Source organism: Notothenia rossii (genome assembly GCF_949606895.1).
Source record: "Notothenia rossii genome assembly, chromosome: 5".
Taxonomy (NCBI): Eukaryota; Metazoa; Chordata; class Actinopteri; order Perciformes; family Nototheniidae; genus Notothenia; species Notothenia rossii.
The window spans coordinates 8,174,809-8,199,189 of NC_136903.1; the positions used below are offsets into that span (position 1 = coordinate 8,174,809).

At 41.3% G+C, this 24,381-nt stretch overlaps 2 protein-coding genes across 2 annotated transcripts in view; both read left to right on the top strand.

Moving 5' to 3' along the window:
* The window catches only part of LOC307041279 (lactadherin-like), a 29,341-nt gene extending 22,490 nt beyond the window's left edge, over positions 1-6,851 (top strand). Inside the window, exons 7-9 of the mRNA XM_079684587.1 lie at positions 1,363-1,808; positions 1,901-2,056; positions 4,008-6,851. Coding sequence (XP_079540713.1) covers positions 1,363-1,808; positions 1,901-2,056; positions 4,008-4,151 — 746 coding nt within the window. The 3' untranslated portion in view covers positions 4,152-6,851. The remainder of the gene's footprint in view (positions 1-1,362; positions 1,809-1,900; positions 2,057-4,007) is intronic.
* An 8,662-nt stretch (positions 6,852-15,513) lies between these two features.
* Positions 15,514-22,492, top strand: hapln3 (hyaluronan and proteoglycan link protein 3). The gene is made up of 5 exons (XM_079682297.1): positions 15,514-15,664; positions 16,463-16,601; positions 18,970-19,368; positions 19,700-20,002; positions 21,334-22,492. The coding sequence occupies exons 2-5, from the start codon at positions 16,469-16,471 to the stop codon at positions 21,609-21,611; spliced, it is 1,113 nt and encodes a 370-aa protein (XP_079538423.1). The 5' UTR covers positions 15,514-15,664; positions 16,463-16,468; the 3' UTR covers positions 21,612-22,492.
* The last annotated feature ends 1,889 nt before the right edge of the window (positions 22,493-24,381 follow it).

A 24,381-nucleotide genomic window follows, 5' to 3' on the forward strand; every position in this document is an offset into this window, starting at 1 on the left:
GAAGTTTTGAACCCCTGTGCATGCTACATTGACTCTCTGTGTGTCTGACCTGCATGCGCATCTGCTTCACTAACCCACACTTAATAACAAGTCTCTTCCAGCCTTTATAGATTGTAAAATGAGCTCCACAAGTTTGTTTCTACTTTAGGTTTGGCATCTTAAAATAAATAATAACTTATATAACTTATATATCACCTTTTTTTAAACACAGCTACAATTTGTTTAGAATCAAAACTTAAAAGAACAAAGAGAATGACATGAACTATTACTCAAAATCTAAACACAGAGTAAAGTCAAATAAAATGTCTTACAACAATAATTAAATTACAAAAAAAAAAAAAAAAATATCAAAAATAATTTAAAAATAAAATCCCTAACCTCCTCAGGTCATTCCAGAAGAGCCTGGCTTCTAAGGCGCCATCACCTTTGAGTTTTGGAAATAGTGACGCCCATGAGAAAAGCCTCAAGGCGCAGGAAAATACAATAAGAGGTCTAATAGTAATCTCTCAGGGCTAATTCAGCTCATACTGATCATGTGAAATGATACGTTAAGTATGAAAATACAGCAAATTTGATGATGGTTCATTTTAGGGCTGTACCCGAATATCCGAATATTTGTTCGTTGGAGTAGTATTCGGGTTTCAATTTCGTTATTCGGATATTCGTTTTTTTTGTTTTCTTTTCAAATTGAATTGATTGAAATCTCCAATATCAACGTAAGAGCTTGTGCCTCTTCGGGGGGTGCTAACACTTAACCATAAACGTTATTGTTTACTTTCTCCGTTTACTGTGTGTGTGTGTGTGTGTGTGTGTGTGTGTGTGTGTGTGTGTGTGTGTGTGTGTGTGTGTGTGTGTGTGTGTGTGTGTGTGTGTGTGTGTGTGTGTGTGTGTGTGTGTGTGTGTGTGTGTGTGTGTGTGTGTGTGTGTGTGTGTGTGTGTGTGTGTGTGTGTGTGTGTGTGTGTGTGTGTGTGTGTGTGTGTGTGTGTGTGTGTGTGTGTGTGTGTGTGTGTGTGTGTGTGTGTGTGTGTGTGCGCTCCGTCTTCATATGTAGATATTACTTTTTCTCCGTTAATCTCCGTCATGTTGTTTCCATAGCAACAACAACTTCCTGTCAACAGCGCTAACTCTCCTTCAAATAAAAGCATGTCCATACAAAATAGGAAGCCAAGCCAAATTACACTTAAGACATATACAACGAAAGTATCAAACACAATGCAGTATCCTTTTCAATTTCAAAGAACACAAATTGGGTTATTTACATGAACAAATAACTATAAAACAACAATACTGTAGAATATCAAAATGAATGCCGTGAATAAACCGAAATACACGTGTTGAAGCGGTTCACTGCTGATCCGGAGCCCGAAAAATGGTATTCGGGACAGCCCTAGTTCATGTGAGCTCAGGTAAGTCTAAAGCAGGTCCACCCGTCTCTCTCCTCTGCATCTTATTATTATACTGCATCATCCTCTCTGTTTTCTGCTTCACATCACTGGCTGGCCTGGGCTGCTTCCTGTCCGTCCCTTGTCTATCATACTCTCTTTTCTCTTTCCATTCCTCTCTTTGTCTCTCTGTCTCCTCTCTGCCTGGTCTCACCTCCACAGTCTATTCAAACTCTTTAGGTTGCTCAGAGCCCATGGGCATGAAGTCCCGGCTGTTGACCAACCGCCAGATCACGTCGTCCAGCACCTTCCGCACCTGGGGCATGGAGGCGTTCACCTGGTACCCCCACTACGCCCGTCTGGACAAACAGGGCAAGACTAACGCCTGGACCGCCGCCACCAACAACCAATCAGAGTGGCTGCAGGTAAGAGAGGAGGACACAGCCAGCTACACATTGTTGTTGTTTATTTGCCCCATGGCTGTGTTTGTAAGGAAAAGCTGTGTCTGTGTCCTCAGGTTGATCTCGGGTCTACCAAGAAGGTCACAGGGGTCATCACTCAGGGGGCCAAAGACTTCGGATCCATCCAGTTTGTCACAGCCTTCAAAGTGGCTTACAGTAATGACGGGCGGTCCTGGACCATCGTGAAGGACGAGACTACAAAGACAGACAGGGTGAGTCCAGCTATTCTCAGAAAAACATTCTAATACAATCGATCACTATGGGAAAAACATAAGAGTTCGATTACGTCTGTCAATTTTTAAGTCTGTCAATTTAAAAAAAGAGAGGATAGCACCTGAAAAACCCATTGACTTACAAACATAGGGGAAATGCATGTTTGCAGTGCGTACAAAATAAGCAAATAGCATTATTTAATATATTAATATAAACCATAAAATATACAATAATAATCATTCATTTAGAACAAAAATCACTGATAATTCTTAGTAGACTTTTGGGAAATAAATATAAAACACAATTTTTTTTTAAAGGGCTTTGTACTTGTTTTTTTACACACCTGGTACCAATTATTCCTGACTGTATGCAATCATTCATAATGCTATGAACCTGCCAAAGTAAAGCAACAGGAAGTCTTTAAACTAAGGATCTGGAACATTGACAGGCTAGGACTTATCCAATGAAACATTTATAATTAAAGTGGACCTATCATGCTATATTTGAATAATATATTGTAGGGCCATACCTATATAAGGCATATTTATACTTTTTATTTTTCAAAATACCAAACAGATCATGCATTTTAGCCATTCCTCATTTTGCTCAATTTAACAGTCTTTGCATCATGGGCTGATTCTGTGAGAACAGCACCATCTACAGGCCTGGCATAAGTACTACAGCGTCTCCAGCGCTTACGAACGGCAATGTCCATGGCTGTCTCCTCCTGATTGGTGGAGTTGGCCCAATAGCCGTAGCGCCACTTCTGTGACGTCATAGAAGTGTTCAAATCTGGATCGGTCTGTATCAGATCCGTTGCAGCCCCTTTTTAAGATATTTGGGTATTGAGGAAAATAGAGAGGGTTGTGTTTTCTGACACTTGGTGAGTTCCCTGGAACACCGGGGACACATATTCATGTATAAAAGACGTACAAAAGTGCATTTTGCATGATAGGTCACCTTTAAAGTTAATATGATTTTAATACATTTTTGTATTGGATAATGTTTGCCTTCTTTATGAGCCTGTGCTAACTATAAGGCCTGCCCTTTATTCATATTTCATTCTGAGTTATCGAGAGGGGTTTTTCATATATATATATATATATATATATGTTTATTATTTTCTATTTCTTATTGCCTTGGAAATATTTTCTGAAGATATATCATTTTTTGTCATAAATATGAAAACAGTTTGTTTAAAGCTTTTATTTTTTTAGTATTCTTTAATTAAAAAAACAAAACTGGTTTGAAATACTCTGACCTTCATTATGGGTTACAGAATATTGGGGAAACTAAACAAGGGTGTCTGCGGGGTCTTAAAAAGTATTAAAAGTTGATAAATCAATTTAGCAAAAAGTAATAGATGGCATTTTCCAAGGTATTACATTTTGTAGCTTGTTTTCAATAAGTATATGAATTGTCCAAAGAGGTTGTGTTCTACAGTCTGCCTGAATGTAATCATTGCGTAGGTGTGTAGTGTGATTCTGTGGAGTTTATTTATGGCATCCCGTTGGATTTGACGTCATCTGAACAGGACATCGCTCGCTCACTGCTTGATAGCGCGTGAAGGTCCGTTTACGCCGGTTGTTAAGCAACATCGTTATGGGGAAATGCAAGTCTGCGTCCAAATGGTTGGAAGATAAGGAGGAAGGACAATCAATACTGTATATAGTCAATGTGAGGTAAAGTGTGTCGCCAAGGTAACCGGTTAGAACTCCAAGTGGCGATGAGGTCTTCAAATGTATGGAGAGGGTCTTAAAAAAGGTCTCAAAAGGAATTACACTTGACTTCAGGATTCCTGCATATACCCTGGGCCTCTAACTCCAGTTCTTTCTAGAACTTTTTATTTGTAACAAACAAGCAGCATCAAAAATGGTTGTTATCAGGTTAGTTAAGTCTACCAGCAGCTTTGATTTGTGTCATTTTCATTGGTTGCTTTCCTCTGTCCAGATCTTCCCAGGCAACAGCGACAACAACATTCACAAAAAGAACATCTTCGAGCCCTCGTTCTACGCCCGATACGTCCGCATCCTGCCGTGGGACTGGCACGAGCGCATCACCCTGCGGATGGAGCTCCTGGGCTGTGACGAGTAGCCCCGCACTGACCCCCCCCCCCCTCTTCCTCTCTCTACCTCCTCCACCCTTCCCTCTTCCTCCTCCTCCCCCACTTCCCTCTTCCTCCTCCTCCCCCTTACCTCTTCCTCCTCTCCCCTCCTCCTCCTCCTCCTCTCTCTACCTCCTCCTCCCCCCCTTCCCTCTTCCTCCTCCTCCCCCCTTCCTTCTCCCTCCTGAGCCACACCTGCACTGCCTTGCTCTCAGCCCTAGGGGGCAGCAGACACCAGAGTAGCACAGCATCACCTGACCCTGGCTGGTTTGGAGGTGGGAGGTGTTACCCCTAACCACTGTTACCAGGGCGATGACAGTTTACAGCCTCCCCTCTTTGTTTCCTGAAGTGATCACTCTTCTTTCCACCTGAACCAAATCTGTGATCATTCCAAGAATCAAACGTTTCTCTTGTTTGTCACTGAGCAGAGCTGAGGTCAGATTAAACAAACATGGCCCCTCCCTCGTCCCTGGGTCAGAGGTCAGGGGTAACAGGACTGCTGCTGCTGCTGCTGCTGTATCCGCTGGTGCTGCCTACACTCTGATCCTAGATCAGCTCTACCTGGAACATTAAAACCTCTGAGACCCACGGCTGGTGATGTACATACTCCACCTGACAGCTTTCTCCAGTCCTATAACCCAACCCTTCACACAATATCAATTATCTTCATCGGAAACGCTTATGGCTAATCAAACAATATGATTGACAAGAAACCTTTAATATCTGGTAAGAATTGTGTTGCTTTAGGTTGGAAAAACTCCCAAGCAAATCCGAAACATTTTTACAAGTAAATTTGCTTTATTTGTGGTACTGTTGAGCAATAATAAGTGACTCAGAATCTCAACGAGTTTCACTATTTCTACCGTTTCATTGCAGAAGTTTAGAAAGTGAAATCAAAACATAAGATTTACTCTAAAGCCAACAACAGAATATCCCACTATTTACACAAATCATGTGTACATATGCATATTACAACCTGACGGCATCAGGCCGCATCAGGGCGAAGTCATGCCTTTATCCTTTTGCCAACCGAACCTCACATTGTTTGTATTTGTGTAGAAAATAATAGTTTATGGTGAGCTGACGCAGACACATACAGAACAAAAGACTTGAACCATCACAGTCAGTTAAACAGATTTAAAGCCAGAGGAGACGCCCTCTCTGACAGACAGGATGTTATAAACAAAACAGTTTGAGATCATCATTAAACTGGAACACTTTATTGCTCTTGAGGAATGAACAATAGCCACCGAGGGACATTTAACACGTGCTGCTGTCATCGACATCTTACAAAGGATCTTTAGAGTCTTATTCATTCAGATAATTCTTTTTATTACACTGTCTCCATTTGTCATCGGCTGAGACAGCACATGTGTATCAGATGCCATGTAGGTGGGTTATTTAAAAAAAGCCACGTTTCTGGTCAGGTTACAGTTAACAAGGCTCCTCTCTAACAGGCTGTTGGGATTCTTTGGATCAGATCTGGACACTTAAAGTATTCAATCAAAAATAAGTTCAGTGTTGTGTTTGTGACTAATTGGTTGGCATCAAACAGGAAGAGATTGACGCTAGCTGCAGGTTTAAAAATAATGGTGGGTGTTATCGTCTCAGGTCAAAACAGATCTGCTCCTATTGTACAGTTAATGCTACTGAAACCTATCAATACACACACACACACACACACACACACACACACACACACACACACACACACACACACACACACACACACACACACACACACACACACACACACACACACACACACACACACACTGCTTTGCTTCTTGTTGTGTTCACCGTTTTTTTATGGCACTTTGATGTTTGTGTTTTGAGATTTGTAATATCCAAAAAAAAAAAGTTATTGTTGAAGAACAAGCAGTAAACATTCATTATTACAAACATAAGAAGAAAAAATATACTTGCAGTTCAGTTTTTATTGTTTTACATTAAATTGCGCTTTGGTTGTGTTTTGTAAATACGTGAGCTGCATTTCAACAGTTATTTTGTACTACAATCTGTCCATGTTAGTAGATGTTATTGTTCGATGCAGACCAGTTCTCCAGGGGCCGACATTCAGCCTCCAGTAGAAAGCTGAGGCCCCGCTGATAAGACGACGGAAACCAAATTAAAACTGATTTTGTACGGTTCCGTCGGACATGTGACACGAACCTTCATATCATCTGCTTCTGCCGCCCCCCCCCCCCCCCCCCCCCCGCCGCCACAGTATTCTAAACCTTTCCACCCCATGAATTATGAATAATGGGCTTGTGCAATATTATACTGTGTTAGTTTTGATAACAATGAATATTAATTCAAGCCCCTTTTAAAAAATGCATGAGGGGATAGCGGTGCCACTTAGAGGGCGAGGAAGGATGCTGGTGTCAAACACTGTTCAATATTTATTATTGTTGCAGACGCTTCCACGTTCCCCACGTCTGCATGCATTTTGTTGACTAGAGTTACAACGGATTTCTGAATTTATTGGTGACATAGCTTCATTTTCTTCTCGGTGTTCATCAACATTCAAAGTATTGTAGATATATTGTTTCCCAGGTGTTCAGGTTTTCTATTATTGATCAAAGAATATTCATGTTTTTATGGTATTATTATATGAGTTCATTTCAAGATTCCTTTATGTTTGGCCTTTGTATGTTAAAATGAAGAATAAATAAAGAATTTAAAACGTATAGCCTGTCCTTCTGTGTGTTTTTACTGCATGGCATATATAGTATCACTCACTGCTGAATTCATTGGAGCTGTTTTCCATTTAAAAAGGTGGAAGATCAAAAGAGGGAAAGCACTGAGGGTCCTTTTCCCTGTTTAGCATTTAAACGCCCCAGGGGCCTAATCTCTCTTTGTACCAGGTATCTCCACGTCTCCTCCTCAGCCTCATTACAGTCTGAAGGTCACACTAAAGTGGGGGAAATCCTCAGCAGGGGCTTCAATCATGAGAGAAAAAATGCATGCTGTGAAGGTTAAACGATGCTGGAGCCTTACTGTGGATCGATGTTGTGCTGCAGCGTTTCAGCACAGCAGTAACGCTTTACATAAAAATGTTGCCGTGCCACCAGATGTGTGACTTTTGGTTTCCCATCAGTAAACCCCAGACAACTGTTGTCTTACACGATGATCTCATCTCGAGCCCCTCCCAAACACACCAGCTGTTTTCCCCTCACGGAGTTGCTTGTTGTGTTTAAAGTGTTGAGGACCTAATGACAGCTTTATCCTCCGGGTCCTCTTTGTTATTTAATAAAACTCCCATTCCCCGTCCTTTCTTCCCTCCTTGTCCTTTTCTCTGCATAGCATGAGACGGGCAGTTCTTAATACTCCAGTATTTAAAGGACACATTGTTTTCTTTCTTTACACTGGTGCTTTAAATGACATTGTAATGGTTGGATTCACCTTGTGTGGCTGTACTTCACCAATAAGGAACGAATTGCCTTAAAAATGCAGTTTGCTTCCTGTAGTCACATTTTGTTCTATAGTTAGTAGGAATTCATTTTAATTTTGAAGCCACTTTTTTATAATACACTGAACAAAAATATAAACGCAACACTTTTGTTTTTGCTCCCATTTTTCATGAGATGAACTCAAAGATCTAAAACATTTTCTACATACACAAAATAACCATTTCTCTCAAATATTGTTCACAAATCTGAAAAAATCTGTGATAGTGAGCATTTCTCCTTTGCCGAGATAATCCATCCCACCTCACAGGTGTGGCATATCAAGATGCTGATTAGACAGCATGATTATTGCACAAGGCCACTCTGAAACGTGCAGTTTTGCTTTATTGGGGGGGTCCGAAAACCAGTCAGGTTTAACCCTAACCCTAACATGTCACCCATTGAGCATGTTTGGGATGCTCTGGATCGGCGTATACGACAGCGTGTTCCAGTTCCTGCCAATATCCAGCAACTTCGCACAGCCATTGAAGAGGAGTGGACCAACATTCCACAGGCCACAATCAACAACCTGATCAACTCTCTGCGAAGGAGATGGGTGACATGTTAGGGTTAGGGTTTAACCCTAGGGTTTTCGGACCCCCCCAGACCCCCCCCAATAAAGCAAAACTGCACGTTTCAGAGTGGCCTTTTCTTGTGGCCAGCCTAAGGCACACCTGTGCAATAATCATGCTGTCTAATCAGCATCTTGATATGCCACACCTGTGAGGTGGGATGGATTATCTCGGCAAAGGAGGAGTGCTCACTATCACAGATTTTTTCAGATTTGTAAACAATATTTGAGAGAAATGGTTATTTTGTGTAAATAGAAAATGTTTTAGATCTTTGAGTTCATCTCATGAAAAATGGGAGCAAAAACAAAAGTGTTGCATTTATATTTTTGTTCAGTGTAACTTGCAGGATGTTATTTTCACATCGTATGTTGGGAATAGGCTTATTTATTTGAGCACATTTTGAAAAAAAAAACCATAAAACCAACAATAAATACTAGTTCTAACTTACTTTGTATGGAAGGGGATTAACGCCATATGTGACTTTTATTTTGGTTTGACCAACGTTTTTTTTTTAGTCAGAATTCTAACTATATTCTCAGAATACTACGATTTGTTGTTGTTTTGAGTTCATTCTCAGAATTCCGTTTTTTCCCCGCAGAATTCTGAAAATAAACATTTCAAGTTAATTTGTCATTTCAAAAATCCTTTTACCAAAAACATTCAGATGAAAGCAAGAGATTTTGACCAACGTTTGTTAACCATCAGATTACCAAGGAAAGATTTAGAGTTTCGAGTTAATTCTGAGAAGAAAATATGTCAGATCAAATCATGATTTGTTTAAGTCAGTAAGTGTATTTTTTACCGACCAAAGATTGTGGATTATTCAACAAATAATGCCCTATATGTTGAATGTAACTCGGATATTATCTCGCAGAGTTGTGTTGGAAAATATGTGGAATTGAATCCCTCTCGCTGCACATCCATCAGCTCCGTGTCGGCTTCTGTTTGGTTTCCTGGTATGACAGCTGGCCGGGGACGAGGCAAAGGAGGCAGGAAACTGGAGGCACCGCAGCGGGCTCAAACAGGAAGGACCCAATCCTGGAAAACAACTGCTATTTTAGATTCGGTATGCACCAAGTCAGACAAAACATCTCAAGGGACGTCACCTAAAAGAGGGAAATCCTATGTTATTTCTGCTCAAATAAATGCTCTTAACTGTTGATCTGACAGGTGATGAGTGGCTCTTATCATAAATACACTTCTTAAATGGCATTTTGTATGTTTAGTTGTTCCTAAACTTGAATCAGAGAGTAACAACAAGATGGGAAATTGTAGTGTTTACTTCTTATTACAGCTCATTTTGCCCTCTATCTTTTAATCACGCTTGAAACCGTCACCCTGAGCCCTGCAGTTCACTCTCCTGTTGGTCTTTTATTGAAACCTTCCTCTCTAATCATTTCAGTCCCGCTGGAAAGACACTCTCCATCTCCAAACACACACACACACACACACACACACACACACACACACACACACACACACACACACACACACACACACACACACACACACACACACACACACACACACACACACACACACACACACACACCATTTTGGGGTCTGACCTCTGTATGACGAGTCTCTGCTAATGACAGTGTGTGATCACCTGCTCTGACTCAAACACAAACACACACGGTCATCTCTTCGGGCTTCTCTCGACCTGAATGTTGCTGTTCTTGCAGAAATTACACCCCCAGTTCAGAGGGGCTGCTGGTATTTGGGGCCCCGGGCCAAAAGCTTTCATGTGGGGCTTTGGGAAGAGCAGCGGTCTGTCTCTTCAAACACACTGGAGATAATGGCTTAGAGATACACAGGGAGGGTGGCTGAGAGCGGGGGGGGGGGGGGGGAGTCGTTACAGACACTAAGAGGGGGTTTAGTGGCTGTTAATGACTTATCTCTCTGCTTTTACAATGTTATGATGTTCATTTTATTTGGTGATAAAACTAATTTACTGCATCACTATAATCCTTTAACAGGACGACCAGAAGAAGCATTGCAACGGCTTCCTCGACAAAAAGCAGTGTGATGTTTTCCATTGGATTTCAGTATAATGCAGAAAATAAGCTTTCTAACAAAACAGTTTATGACTATTTACTTAGCACGTGTTAATCAGCAGAACCATCTCCATATAGGTACAACGTCTGTGATCTTTGAAGCATAAATGCAATTGGCAGAAGAAAAAAGCAATGTTTATAGAGAAACTACATCATGGTGTCATGACTGTGCATCACCAACCTCTAAGCTAAAGGTGGACTGGTGTAGGCGTGATGACGTTTACTTGTCTTATTTAGTAACTTGTTAGCAACCGACATTTTCTGACACACTTATTGACTGATGTGTTGTTTGTCATAGAATAAAATGTGAACATCTCCTCCTCCTGTGTTAACCACAGACTTTATCTCAGGTGTCTAACTACAGAGACTTTTGAAAACCATTGTCTTCAAGACAAGGGAACCAAAAGTGTTCAATGCAAACTCACTTCAGGTTTGAGACTCATTCCTGCACACTGTATACCGTAGACTACATGCCACAGGAGCAATGTCCCAAGGACACTTTGCATGTTCAATGTAGAGGATGGGACCGTGCTATAAGTAGACACACATGAGGAAGAGTCGCTTCAGATGATTTAAAAGCTGCAGCTCGTGTACTAACCAAAGTTAGGAAAAGGGACCACATTACTCCTGTTCTGGCTGCCTTACACTGGCTCCTATAGAACACAGGATAGAATTTAAAATTCTTCTTCTCGCCTACAAAGCCCTTAATGGCAAGCGCCATCTTACCTTAAGACTCTTATACCCTACTGTCCTACTAGGGCATTGCGTTCCAAGAATGCAGGTTGTTGGTTGGTCCTAGAGTCTCTAAAAGTACAATGGGAGCCAGAGCCTTTTCTTATCAAGCTCCACTTTGTGGAATCAGCTTCCAGTTTGTGTTCGGGCGGCAGACACCCTATCCGTTTTAAGAGTGCGCTTAAGACCTTCCTTTTTGATAAAGCTTATAGTTAGGGCTGATTAGATTCAGCCCCTAGTTTTGCTGATATAGGCTTAGTTTGTCGGGGGACATCTTACTTCTTCCTTCTCTCTGTCTATACTGTGTACTCTCATGTTCCGATTAACCCAGCATCCCCAAATTTCTTCTTTTTGGTGTCTATATACGCCGGGATCCGGAGTCATGGATGATCCTGCGGTCCTGTGTCATGGATTGCGAGTCCTGGATCTTGAGTCGTGGCTGTGGTCCTTGATCATAAGTCCTGGAATGGATATCCTCAAGGATTCATCTTCCTATTATACACACATGCATTTCCAAACATTTGGTCTACCTATGTTGCAAATGTATTATCTTTTCAATTTACACACAGCATCTATTGCACGTCTGTCCGTCCTGGGAGAGGGATCCCTCCTCTGTTGCTCTCCCTGAGGTTTCTCCCATGTTCCCCTTTAAACTGTGGGTTTCTCTGGAAGTGTTTCCTTGTACGATGTGAGGGTCTAAGGACAGAGGGTGTCGTATTGTCATACTGATATTCTGTACAAACTGTGAAGTCCACTGAGACAAATGTAACATTTGTGATATTGGGCGAATTAAAAAATCATTGATTGATTGATTGATTGATTGATTGATTGATTGAGGGGCTTTTTTGTTTTTATTAAAGATAGATATACAGATACGGGACAACACATAAGGCAACCAACTGCATTAAAACTCTGTGGTCAGTGTTTGTACATGATGCTCATTACAAAGTTAGCTATCGTGGCGTCCCCCATTTACCAAATTTCATTGCAATCCATTCATTAGATGTAGAGATATTTGACTCATAAAAACACATGCTTAAATAAAAGTTAGAGGATTGTGAGTCAGTAGAATTCATTCTCTTGGAGCCGTGAATTATAGCAGTGTTTCGTGGCATCCATAGTAGTCTGCACCGACGTGGTGCACCACTCTCCCCGAGGTTCCCTGGAGAGCTGTGTTGTGGCTTAAAAGGAAATCCCAGGCAAGGAAGTGAGCCCTTATCAACCCGTCATAGATATTTTTCTTTCAAAGCAAATATTTCAGATAGAAGTGAAGAGAAGAAGGAACGAGTGGTTTCAGTGCGTCAATGATGAGTGAAGATGCAAGCATTCAAAAAATGCACCGAAATCTTAACCGTAGATTAATTAACTTATTTGAACCTTGTTTTAGTGACAAATCCGAGAATAATGTCCTATTTGTACGACTGTGTCAATGAATCATCATCTCAGTTTCCACATGGTGTAAGCTTGTTGGGAGGAACTCAATGAAATTGCTGTTTGTGGTAAGAGGAGGAGTGGCAGACTCACAGTTGCTGTGGGTTTGTGGACATACAGAAAAGAAAGTGAGAATGAAGGGAGGAAGAGAAGGAGAACAACATGGTGGGTTCAGTTTAGGGGAAACCACAACTGATGAGGTTTGTTGTGATCCAGATCTGGGATTGTCTGCTACAGATTTAATCCCTCACTTAACGTAGATTGACTGTCGGCAAGGTCACATCAAGTCAAACTGAACGTCAAGGGCCCATAAGTGAAAATAAATATGCATAATATCAAAGAATTGTCTACTTTTTTCTTAAAAGGGAGACATGTTGTGGGGTCGTATGAGGTACTTCTCATTAGCAGGTTGCACAGCTAATACAGCTAAATGTATTCGAAAGGAAAAGGTCATTTGACTGCTTTCCCTCGCTGTGAGACTGCAATACGATCTATGTTTACAGCAGGGAACTAAAGTTGTGATCTATTATCCCTTCAAAGTCACCAGACTCCATCGACAAAAACAGTCATTTTACAGCGGGCGGGGGATCACAGAAGATACTGCTGTCGCTATTGGTTGTCTTATTTTTTGTGTTCCTTTGAATTTTGTAAAGCAGAACTAAATACTGTTTAACCAAAGTCACACAAAAACACAAACAAACCATCTGATCAAGGCAGAATAAATGCAGCATCTCCCAGGTGCTACAGTATGAGGTTAAATTACTGTTTTTGTCAATGGAGTCTGGTGGCTTTGAAGAGACATTGAAAAGCTTCAGATCTCAGAAAAGCACTGACAGTAAGCAATGAAATTATACCAAAAAAAAGGTACAGTTAAAATCATGTAAACCTTTTTTAGTGGCTGAATTGCGTTGTGCTGCTAAAGAAGTTAACTGCTTTGCTCCTGTTTCAGTATTTATACTTTATTCTCCAAACTGTGGTCAATATCATATAACAGCCGATGGTGGTAATACACTGACTATGGACCTCATTCAACCCCATTTCAAAACATCTGAACTCTCCCTTTATTCTAATTTCATTTTAGAGGACGGAAGAGTATGATGGCAGAAATGTAGGAATGTGGTAAATACACAAATTGTAACTTTGAGTAGTGACCACAAGTGATTTAAAATGAAACCCTCAACTTCCTTGTCGTCTTCCAGCGGCTCGACATCTCTTGATCTTGGGTTTTTTGTTATTCGGGCCGGGTGTCAGTCAAGTCAGAAGAAAAACTGCTGTGGCTTCAGAGCGCTGACCGAGTTGCGTGCAGGACTTTCAGACTTTAAATATGGTGTTGTGTGTAGTGTTGTGGATCTTCTGGGGACAATAAATATCACTTTCAGGATTCACGTTGTGCTTGTGTCGGGAGGGCAGCTTCCATCTGCACCGTGAAAACCAGCCAGATATTCGGGCAGCAGCTCCTTCTCTTTCGGTCCCACTGGAGAACTGGAATTGCTATTGTTTTCCAACACGGCTGCTATTATTTCCACCAACGATTGAAATATGAGGTCATCTGGCAATATCTGCTGTGTTACTTGAGGGCATGGCCGAACAGGGGGCATTCAATAACAAGCCTATCAGGAAAGGAGAAGTTGGCAGCAGGTTGTTACTGTTCAAAACAACTTTCACACCTAATTGTTTTTCAAAAAACCTGCCATATATCTTGGTAATTTAAAAAACACGCACTTTGTTGTGGATCTTAACTCTTAGGACATTATAATCTAACACAATACAAACACAGACACTGTTGATTACTGTAAAAGATGACACTCTTGTACACTTCAAGAGACAGAATACTTCCAACAAATCAGTCTGAAGATGTGTCTGAAGATGATCTTAAATGTTAACTCTCTGTCACACAAAGCCAACACTCGCATGACAATGTGGATATTTGGACCATCAATGGTTTCCTGTCAATATTCAACCTTTTTAAACAGGAAACACAGATAGTAGAATAGCTGTCATTGTACAGTACAAAGGGTTCCCTATACGACAATGATTAAACCAACATGATAACAAAACAACAAGGCCTGCTTCTAGAAGTTTTTCTTGGTTTCTCCATCACCTGCCCAACATTTTTTATTTAAAGGATTAAGATAATGTTTCTATCAACAGCTCATGATGACAAATTCAAATGGAAAAAACACTTGACACCTCATTTATATTTTAAAATCCAGGGTTGGTCTAGGTTGCGTCATTTTGAAAAAATGCACACCTGCGTTGTTAAGTGTTAATGAGGACTTTCCTCTGCTGTTAAATGGACCTTAACCTATTCAAATGACCAGGGTTGTATTGTTTGCTTTCATGAAGCTACAACATGTTGAAGCCTTATATTCTTTATTTGAATAAACAAGATATTGCACATCCCAAATAGGTTGAAAAAGTTTGGGAAGGCGATCCTTTGAAGGGATGAGACGGAAATAGGTCAACTGTTTTGACTTGACCCCTGTTCATTTTTAAACAATGATGCTAACAGAATTGAGGTGGCATCTGTCTGCAAGATGTGCTGACGTGGCGTATCTGTACGGGTATTTGTATTAGTTTCACAGTTTTCACAATAAGTCAATAAAGTCTTACGAATATAAGCAGAAAAATTACCCATGTGACAGATATTCTATTTAGTTTGTCTAGTTATATCATAAGTGTTGCTTGATTTGTAGTAAGTTGAGGAGGAGCCTTAAAATTTCTATTACACCATTTGTCTTAACTGTGGTATTTTGTATTACGTAAAGTACATGTTCCACAACTGAGAACTGTTATAATGAAGTAAAACTATTAAAATAAGGGAAAAGCAGAATATTATTGTATTTGTGAAGTTGGAAACATAAAAAATATGCATGTGTGCATGTTAAATGACTCAAACGATGAAAAGTTTGAAGTTGTCAATTAATTATTTGTTTCAAGTAAAAGCATCACATGAAGAGAAAAGGCTTAAGAGAAGCACAAATACCTCAAATGTGTGATTAATTACGAGTATAAGTACTGGTGTTTTATTTTTTGTTTTGTTTTATGGTCTCGTGCATGATGTGAGGTCACTGCTCACTTCAAAGGGGATGCCTCGTCGCGTGACGTAGCGCTCGTGCTGCTCTCAGTGTGTCTGAGCGAGGCAGAGGATGAGGAGGAGATGATCTGAAGACGCTGAGAGGACTGCTGCTTTCTGTGTGACTCACTTTACGACTTCTTGGTTCCCATAGACGGACGATAAAGCGGAGGATTTACCCCGGAGGTACTTCACTGTTTGGCTTTTTCTTTAGTTTTTCATTCTTGATTTACGGGTGAATTTTAGAGCGATGGTAGCCTAATAATTCCATTAGTCAACAGAGAGTAGTAACACTGTATAGGCTATACCTTTCAAAGCAGCACGGAAGAAGTAATTAAAATGTAATGTATGTAATGATTAAATTAACATATACTTATTATAATCATAGCGTTATTGGGGTTGGGTGATATAGGGGGTTGCAATCTTTAAAGGCAGAGAAAGAGAATTGGAAGGAGATAATTGAATATATTAAACGTATTTGTCTAATGACAGGGGTTTGAGAGAAGTTTATTTAGTTCTTAATATATTGATAGTCTATAATGTCATAAAATAAAACGAGTGATAAATGTTTTTTATATACTTTGACGTTATTTGTATTAATGTAGGATGAAAGTAGGCTGTGTTTAACAACCATTGTGAACACACCAAACATTCTTTCATCTAAAACGCTGGAAAGGAAGCTCATGTTTTATTTATGTATTTATTTACATTTGTATTAATGTAATGCAATACTGATTCTGACATTGGATTATCAGCACTCCACCGTCTCCTTTGAGTCACATATTTTAGGGATTTTGAAAGAGAATTATATACCTCTTTAATACAGATGATTCAATACAATTGCGTGCATCGAATTAATTGCTTGCCAGTGTGTGATTCATCGGCGTCCTCCTCTTGGTATATATGTTGCCAATATTAGTAATTGTCTTGACAGCAGAGCAGATAAGGGTTGACTCAATATGTGTTGTGACGGTTGCTCTGCAGATCACCATGCTGAACCCGCTGCGCTCCCTGCTGGCCGCCAGCCTGCTGCTGCTGCTGCCCGGCTCTCAGGCCTGGAGCCCCCGCTACAACAACGGCTTTCACTACCAGGACATCAGCCATGGAAACGGAAACGGAGAGAGTAAGTGTGTGTGTGTGTGTGTGTGTGTGTGTGTGTGTGTGTGTGTGTGTGTGTGTGTGTGTGTGTGTGTGTTTGTGTGTGTGCGCGTGTGCGTGTGCGTGTGTGTGTGTGTGTGTGTGTGTTTGTATGTGTGTGTGTGTGTGTGTGTGTGTGTGTGTGTGTGTGTGTGTGTGTGTGTGTGTGTGTGTGTGTGTGTGTGTGTTTGGGTGTGTATCCAAACGAGATGGCTACATATGTCTATGTGTGTTTTAATGTGAGAATTGTTGTAGCACATTTGTTCTCTTGCACTATTTAATTTTATTTATTTGTTTTATGTCCAATATATATTCATGTTGCATTGTTGGAGGAGCCTGTGACTTAAGTTTTTCATTGCCATATCTACTAACTATGGATATGGATATATTTCCATGTTATGCTTACTTCTACTCCACTACTAAAGGGAAATATTGTACCCTTTACACTACAGAATGTATTTGATACCTTAAGTTATTGGTTCATTTCCATATTCAGATTGATAATAGCCCTACAAAATATTTAAAGAAATTATTATTGCAGGCAGCAAATGAAGTAGTTGAAATGTGCTCCTTTACTCACTTAAACATTAGTTAGACTTGCGTATGAATGCAACAATGATTATAATCAAGTGATGATTCTGAAATGGGGCAGTCTGCATGATGCATACTCTTATTTTGATATGTGAAAGCTAATATATATATTTTTTTTTTGTAAAACTTTAAATACTGTTTGCTTGAAACAAAAATATTTGACACAATCAGAGCAAGTCAGAACTTTGAATACTATTTCCACCTCTGCTGTGTGTGAGAAGCAGATTAATAACATGGTTCATTTGTTTACATCACAGCAGCTGGATGTGCTGGGAGGAGGGGTGGAAATAACAAACTCTGTAGTTATTGATGTTGTTTTTGTAACGGTTGACCTGTGTGAGTGTGGTGAACATATCTGTTTGTGTTGCACTAAACAAAATATAGAACTATCCAAAGTGATTTTTAGCGTTTATTTGTGTATAAAGGAAATAATATAAGACATTTGGGACCACTGTTAACATGAAAATCATAGACTGTATACAAAGTCGGAAATGCAGACTCATTGACGTAAACTGTCCTGCAGGGGGCGTACATTCTGTGTTTGATGTCAGACCAGTCGACGGTTAGAATATGACTGAACACATCTTTCTCAGGGCAGTTTCTCTAAATGCATTTGTGTGAATAATAACATTTATGATTACGCTCTAATCCATGAAGTTTGGCCAGAGAGACTGTATTGATGTTTTTAGTAACACCTTAGTTTAACAGGTAAACATGTCCACTGTGAGGTCCGTGCAGATGTGAAATGATGCTGATTCAAAACAGCTACAAAATTAATCTTATTGAAATATCAGTGCCCCAACTTAACTCCTGTAAAATGTTTCTTCCTATGTTTATGTGTTGCACAATAACCTCAATGCAACTTCCTTAATATACTTATTAACCTGGCAATAAACTGAATTCTGATTCTGGTTAAAAATCTGTGGGACCTTGTGGGATGGTGGATTTAAGACAAAGTGCTCCATTACATGACCAGTGAGGAGTAAAGGCACATATCAGAAAGATTTAGCTTTAATAATCCTATAAATATATATTCTTAAAGGTCCCCTATTATACTGTTTTTCATCAATATGTTATAGGTCTCAGATATATACAAAACATGTCTCTGATTGGCTGAAACACCAAACAGATCATTGCAGCATCCCATAATCCCCTCTGTTTCAGCCCTGTTTCCAAAGTGCTGATTCTCTGTCTGTTACTTTAGATGAAAATAAGGAGCCCCTCCCCACGCCCCTCTGAGAGAGATTTGGTTAAAAAGAACACAATGGAGCTCTAGGATGAGATTCAGGTGATAAGGGGGGGGGGGGGGGGCGGGGTGGGGGGGGGGGTTGGGGGGGGGGCTAGGGGGGGGGGGCTACCCTGGTTGGTGATTGGCTAATGGTTACACAAGCCAAAACATCGTTATGACATCATAAAGTGGCCAAAATCTGATCAGCTCATTTTCAGACAGGTTGTTATATAAATGGATCGGGACAAAAAGAGAGAGAATCTTTTTTCCTGAAACTTTCAGAATGTCTTTACACAAAGGGGACACATGTTGATGTAGAAGAGACATGAAGAAGTGGATTTTGCATAATCAATCAATGTTTATTTATATAGCCCAATATCACAAATGTTACATTTGCCTCAGTGGACTTCACAGTTTGTACAGAATATCAGTATGACAATACGACACCCTCTGTCCTTAGACCCTCTCATCGTACAAGGAAAAACTTTCGCATAATAGGCGACCTTTAATATTTCTGTTCTTGTGTCTTCTCTAGTCTACTTTAACGGGGTGCGCCTCCTGGTGGAATCCCCTGAGATCTCGGTGTCGGCCTCCAGGGGCAGCAGTGTCACGCTGCCCTGCCACTTCCACTACGAGCCCGAGCCCTCCGCGCCTCGCAGGACTCGGGTCAAATGGTCGTGGCTTCCCGCCAACACCGTCAGTGCACCCGTGTCCCCGCAAGACCTCGCCATGGAAACGGAGGTCATGGTGGCCATGGGCAACCGTCACCGCAGCTACGGCAGCTTTAAGGGAAGGGTCCGTCTGCGACGCTCGGCCCCGGGCGACATGTCGTTGGTGATCAACGGGCTGCAGCTCAACGACACGGGGAGATACCGCTGTGAGGTGATCGATGGCCTGGAGGACGAGAGTGTGACGGTGGACCTGGAGATGAGGGGTGAGGAGAGTGTGTGAGTGTGAACTGGAGATGAGGGGTGTGTGCATGTCATGTCCTTCAAAAAGCCAAAATCTTAGTTTAGGGGACTATGTGGTCCTTCCATCATAGTCCCCGCTGCAAGGACACTACTTTGCCAAGAGGAGAGAGGCTGGCCTTTTTGACAGAAGTGGAACAGAACAAATTAAACTGGTGCACCTTTCAATCCAAAACCAAAATCCTTTTCATTCATAATCATTGCTCTTTCTTAATGGACAGTATCTGACCACCAGTTCTATGTCTATGTCTATGTATCACCTTAAAAGCTCATTTCTAACCTCTCCTCCCTCTGTAGGTGTGGTGTTCCCCTACTTCTCTCAGAAAGGACGCTACCTTTTGAACTTCTTTGAGGCCAAAAAGGCGTGCAAGGATCAGGAGGCCACGCTGGCTACATTTGAGCAGCTCTTCACGGCGTGGGATGAGGGGCTGGACTGGTGTAACGCCGGCTGGTTGGCTGACGGCACAGTGCAGTATCCAATCACAGCCTCTCGTGACGGATGTGGTGGAGATGACTTAGCTCCTGGTCTGCGCAGCTATGGACAACGACATCGCCTCCTCCACCACTACGACGCCTTCTGCTTCTCCGCCTCTGTCAAGGGTCAGTATGACTGATTGGGAACTTTTCAAAAGGTGCAAGATATGGCCATAGATATCAACTTATTCTGGTGCAAAGATATCTAATGAACTTAATGAACAGTCTAGGCCCATTCTTTCTTGTAATGCCACTTCCTCCTTGAGATGCAACACTGGCCGTTTATCAATCGCGAGGATGCTTGCTTGGTAGCACATGTCTTCCGAGTCACTTCCTTCAGAAGCTAGGAAAGAATCCTTCCTGGCATTCGGAAAACGAAGAGTGGAACAGTCTAGCAAGTGTGCAGTTGTGCGTCATATGAGAGGCCCCTCCTTACATTTTCCGCCACAGATTTGGGGAAATTGGTCCGTGCGCAAAGCATTTTGGGGATTTGAAGGACGCGAAGTCTACGCATGTACAGCCTCGAAATTACCCCCAAACCAAGGAAGCGGCCTCGGTAGAATTCCAAGTATGCTGGAGATTGGAACAGTCCTTCGGCGGCATTCGATGACGTAGTATGCTTGAAATATTGGCTTGGAAGCCAGTTTCCTCGCGATTGAGAAACGGCCAGTGAGTCACTAGTGTCCAGTTTCTACTTATTAAAGAATGAAACAACAATCAAAGAATATATACAAAAGACCAGAGAAGTAGAGCCGCCCGAGGCCATGTCAAATTTCACGTTGAAAGTACAGGGTCAGTTTATCGGATTCAATCCAATGAGGCAGGAACAAAAACGACTCGTTCGCCTCGCCTTTGGTTGGTGGTTTTGGTTTTGCCTCGTATTCGGGTAACACAAAACCGGCGCTAGGGTTTTGTTTGGCTGAGATTGAGCTGCTGTAGACGCTAACTGAAGGTCCATCTCCAATTTCCTTTGTCCCTCTTCCTCATGTGGTCTAATGGTGGCAGACAGGATGAGGCGAAAGTATAGGTTGTTTTTCAGTTTCTGTAGAGTCAGATTTAGTTTGTTAAATACAATTTACATGAACTGCAGCTCTCGGTTTCTGTCACAGTAAACACAAAGATGGCTAGCACACGCTATTTTAACCTACTAGGCCTTCTTATATGGCTGATAGGCGTGTGGCGCAGTGGATAGAGCCTTGGTCTGGGGATCAGATGGTCAAAGGTTCAAACCCCACTGCGGTCAGCATGTCGTTGTGTCCCTGAGACACTTCACCCCAAATTGCTCCTGTGGAGATTGTCCACAGTATTGAGTATGTCAGTCGCTTTGGATAAAAGCGTCTAACAAGTAACATGTAATGACACATATAGATTTAGACTGTCTACTCCTAGGCATTGCACACTGCATCTTCAAACCCAAATACATCAAGTTTAATCCCTATGATTCTCTTCTGATTTAGGGACCGTGTACTTCTTAAAGCACCACACCAAGCTCAACTTCACAGAAGCGGTCCAGGCTTGTGCCAGTGATGGAAGTCAAATTGCCAAAGTGGGCCAGATGTACGCCGCCTGGAGGCTGATGGGGTTGGACCGCTGTGACGCCGGATGGTTGGCTGACGGGAGCGTCCGTTATCCCATCACAAAGGCCAGAGCTAACTGCGGCCCACCAAAACCAGGGGTGCGTAGTTTTGGGTTCCCCCCTCTGAGCCTGAAATTTGCCGTCTACTGTTATCGGTAGATGCTTCGGCTCAAAATAAGACAAACAGCGCATTGGTTCAAAACTGGGTTTGTGAGGTTAGCATTAGCTATAGCCTGGGAGCAAATGAGCAGTTTCTTCATTTCTGAGCTATTTCAGTCCATTTGGGTTAGTCACACTCCACCTCCGTAAGACTGTATTCGTATTGAACTTTACTACCGACAACCTCTGTCTAAATGTGTACATTTATCATGGGAGGCCACTTGTACTTAAACAAATGTCTCTGTAGGCTATATGGCCAGAACAAGAACATTACACCCACGTCTCAATACAAAACCATGGACATTAGCATGCTGCTTATACAGCTACAATATTTTTAAACCCTATTTTATAGGTTGATATTGGGCAATAAGGCTCACTGTCTGTGTTCCAGTTCATCTCAGAGGTGTCGGCGGGTTTCGGGCAACTTTCGGGTAAGTGCCTTGCTAAAAAGCACCTTGTCGGATGAGGTAGTGAAGAGTGTTTTCCTCTCAGATCTTTCCAGCTGGTCAATGATTGTAGGCCTACTCTCATTTACTCTAGGTAACTCTTTTTGACTTTCTAACACTGTGAAATATACTAGAGTCTTTGTATGTCTTTGTATCCTATTAGAGAAGTGTAATGCATCTCTTTTTGCATTTTTCTGGGCGATTAAGAGTAGTGCTCTGTGATGGAGGAACCAGAATTTAAGAGTAAGTATCTGTATTGTTGTTATGTTTAAACTACCTTACCTTGTTTACATCCTTTGTGGAAGAAGAAGCAGTGTTTCATCAAATACTTATGTATCTAATGGTTTTGTGTTTCATTGTATATGTATATGCATTTGTACTGTTTTCTACAAATAAATAAATAAATAGACTACTGTAAAGATGTCTTCATATAAAGTGCATTGGTTATAATATTGGGCGATTTAGGAAAAATATAATTGTATACATCAAAGTTATTGCAGACAGTTTCGTGTCTCTTTGTGGTCCTTTGACCCATTTGTGTCTCATAATTGTTTTACGGCTTTTTGTAGTAATTATGCGTCCCAACACTTTGGTCCCCTGGGGATGTGCCCTGTAGACATTTTAGTAATCCGTCCATGCAAGTACAACTACTAGAAATCATAAGAAATAGTTTGGTAGATAAGCAGGAGTGTTGTTAGAGAATGGAGGACTGATTAGCCACTGATGCTAAACCCCTGGAGACACCGTGATAACAGCTGAAGAGGATGGGTTTCACCATGAGCAGAGAATCTCTTTTCTTTTACTGGTGTTTTGGACCATGTGATGGTTTCGAAGGCTCGAAATCCACTTCAAAGCCTTGGTACGGTGCATGGGGGAAACAGAGTCCAGTCTTGCTGCTTTGGGTGAGTCAAACGTTTGTTAACCTACAGTTATCAAGCTAAGTTTGAATGTATGCATGCTAAGGCTAGCAGGTTTGCATAATAGCTTGTTAACATGCTAGCAGGCTTAGCCATTAGCTTTTCAAAGTCACCAGCTAGGGCTAGCTAGCTTAGTAAGCAAGGTCTATCCGTTAAGTTAAGCGTTTTTTGGGCGGGGGTTTTGGATGACAAGAAGCACACTAAAAATTAAAATTAAGCTATTGAGAATAAAAGGAAGAGCCATGTATTTTATAACTAACACATGCTGAACAACGCCACCTTTTTGTCTGTTTTCTTTTTAATGGGACGATCATTTACTGAATGAATATCAGGAGAACATTTTAAAATAGCAATTTAGACCATAAAGTCATTATGAACATGTTTAAGAAAGTAGTAAAAAAGTGATCAATTAATTTCTCATATACTTTTATAACTTATCTTTCTCCCCCTGCTGGCCATTAATGATAATGCGTGTTTAAGACTTAATGAATTGAAGAGGTTGTCACTTAGTGGCTAAATACTGACTATCGGTTCTCAAATTAATAACATGTCTAGATTTTTGTTATGCTTTGAATTTGCTGGATTTATGAAACACTGATGTTTTCAGTGATTTGTGTGAACCACCCCTGGTTGGTGTGGCTCTCAAGGTGTGATACAGTTTCACTCACAGTCCAAACAGGAATGCCAGGGTAGAGAGGTGAGATGGGTACCTGACTCGTACAAAACAGCCACTGTATGTAAACAGCGTCTCTCTGTCTGGGCGCGAGATGCACTTTTAGATGAGTGGGGTCGAAGCGTTACTACGCCCTCCTGCATCCCGGTGTGAACAGTAGTCCCAGTGATTATATGGTCAGCTAGTTTTTCATAAACACGTCCTATTTACACCTGAACACACACACATAAACACACACAGGGATTACATGCCTACACGTACACATCAGATTAATGTACACACACACACACACACACACACACACACACACACACACACACACACACACACACACACACACACACACACACACACACACACACACACACACACACACATATATACAGTGTCACTGTGCAAACGTTCCGCACGTGCACTTGTATACATACAGAGAAGATCTGTTTGAGGCGACTGACGGGATGAAGGTAGGCACTGTAGAAGAAGAATTAGGTATTTACTGTGAGTTTTTCACGGTTGGGTTCCACAGGAAGGTGAAAACAAACTAAATGCCAGGTTTGTTCCTTTGGCTCGGAGAGTCCACCTCAAATTCTAACAGCTCTGGGGAAAGATGGTGTTTCTACAGAATGACAGAAAACCTCTGTGTGTGATTTTCATGAATGAAACACAGTTTTGACTCCTGGATAAGAAGTGAAGGTTTTGCACACGAGGCCAATAACTTCACAGAGAGATGATTC